General features: G+C 52.5%; 1 protein-coding gene across 3 annotated transcripts in view; it reads left to right on the top strand.

Annotated features, from left to right (window-relative positions):
* Positions 1 to 5: 5 nt before the first annotated feature.
* IGF2BP1 (insulin like growth factor 2 mRNA binding protein 1) overlaps positions 6 to 1,727 on the top strand; it is a 108,161-nt gene continuing 106,439 nt past the window's right edge. For all 3 annotated transcript variants that reach the window (XM_019523654.1, XM_019523652.1, XM_019523655.1), the window contains exons 1-2: positions 6 to 180; positions 1,539 to 1,599. In XM_019523654.1, coding sequence (XP_019379199.1) covers positions 6 to 180; positions 1,539 to 1,599 — 236 coding nt within the window. The remainder of the gene's footprint in view (positions 181 to 1,538; positions 1,600 to 1,727) is intronic.

The following is a 1,727-nucleotide window of genomic DNA, read 5'->3' as shown; positions in this document are numbered from 1 at the left end:
CCACCATGAACAAGCTGTACATTGGGAACCTAAACGAAAACGTGACTCCAGCCGATTTGGAGAAAGTCTTCAATGACCACAAGATCTCCTTCAGTGGCCAGTTCCTGGTGAAATCTGGCTATGCCTTTGTGGATTGCCCTGATGAGCAATGGGCCATGAAAGCCATCGAAACTTTTTCTGGTAAGCAGATTATCTCTCTCTGTCTCCCCCCACACCCCCCCACACCCCCGGCCCCGCTCCCCCCGGCCCCCCTCTCCTCCTGGGGCTGCAGCAGGAGCCGGAGCATCGCGACGGAAGAAAGGGATCCCGGCGGCAGCGTGGAGCGCGATCGCGGCCCCCTCCCACCCTCCTGCTCATGGTTCCCCGAGTTCGTCTCCCTGCTGAACGGGAACGGCCACGGCCCTCCCATTCCGCGTCCATTCCCAGGGCCTCGCACGGATCCCCCCGGGGCAGGGCAGGGCCCCCCTGGCCAAGTCACTCGGGGGGAACCGGGCCTCCCCGATCCACTCCCCCCCGCCTTCCAAAAAAGAAATACAAGAAGAAGAAACGTAATAATCATAATACTAATAAAAAAAGAAACCCTTGGGAGGCGAAGGGCCAGACCGATCGCTCTCCGCCCTCCCTGGCCTGCAGCCTCCCCAGAGAGCACCCCCTCCTCGGCATGGGAGCCCCTGCACCCAGTCCCTGGGCTGCCCCCTTCCTCCAGTGTGGGCGATCCTTCCACCCCCCACCCTCAAATGCCGGCCTCCCCTCCCCCCTTGCAAGCAGCACCAGGCCTTTGGGGTGCCCAGGCACCTGGCCCTCCACTCTGCTCCCCACCCCAGGCCAGTGGGGCCCTGGCGAGTGTCGGGGTCCCATTGGCAGGAGGGGTGGTGGGCTTGGATCTTGGCCATTTTGATTTGAAACTGGGTTTCCTGGGGCATGTGATGTGTGTAGTAGCGCGAAGGTCGCCATGCTGTTCTCAGAGAGAGAGAGAAACTACTAGGGAAGCAAATCCATTTTTGATTCTCCCAAGATCTCCCAAACTCCAATCCACACCCCCCACCCTATTTTCTCCCCCCAAAAGCAGCCGATCGCAGAGCACGTCTCTCCGTTTGCAAAGGGGAGGCCCATTTCTTCTCCTGAGTCGTATTTTATTATTATTGTTTTTAGCCCTTGCATGAGAAACGTGCCCCTGGGAGTCCTGGAAAAAATGATTTTTTTGCCTCCCTTTTATTAATCTTAAAATGTAATTCCTTTTTTTTTTCTTTCTTTCTCTGGAGCTTGCCTCTTCTCAATACACAGAGCAGTAGAATAAGGAATTAAATGTTCCTGGGCAACATTGTCCTGGCAGCTACACACCACTCCCTCCCAGTCCTTCCCAGTTGGAGGCCAGTTTTATATTTAACAAAGTGCACTTGCAAAAGGACCAGAAAATGTATTTTTGTGTGCAGTCCAGTGTCATTTGAATTAAAATGGAAGGTTTCACATGAGAGAATGTTATCCAAGTCTTTCTGACCCCCCACCCAGATTTAAAAAAGGACACATTTTGTTTTTAGGGAAAGTGGAGCTACATGGAAAACAGCTAGAGATTGAACATTCAGTTCCTAAAAAGCAAAGGTAATACACCATTTTAATTTCTTTTATTTTTTCCCTGTTGAAAAATAGCTAAGGTGATGATAAATAAAAATACCAGCCCAAATACGTGCATGTGAAATTAGATGTGATATAGAGGTCTGGGGGGGGGG

Source organism: Gavialis gangeticus, unplaced genomic scaffold (assembly GCF_001723915.1).
Source record: "Gavialis gangeticus isolate Ggan-Ray unplaced genomic scaffold, GavGan_comp1, whole genome shotgun sequence".
NCBI lineage: Eukaryota > Metazoa > Chordata > Crocodylia > Gavialidae > Gavialis > Gavialis gangeticus.
This window is presented reverse-complemented; position numbering and strand designations above follow the sequence as displayed.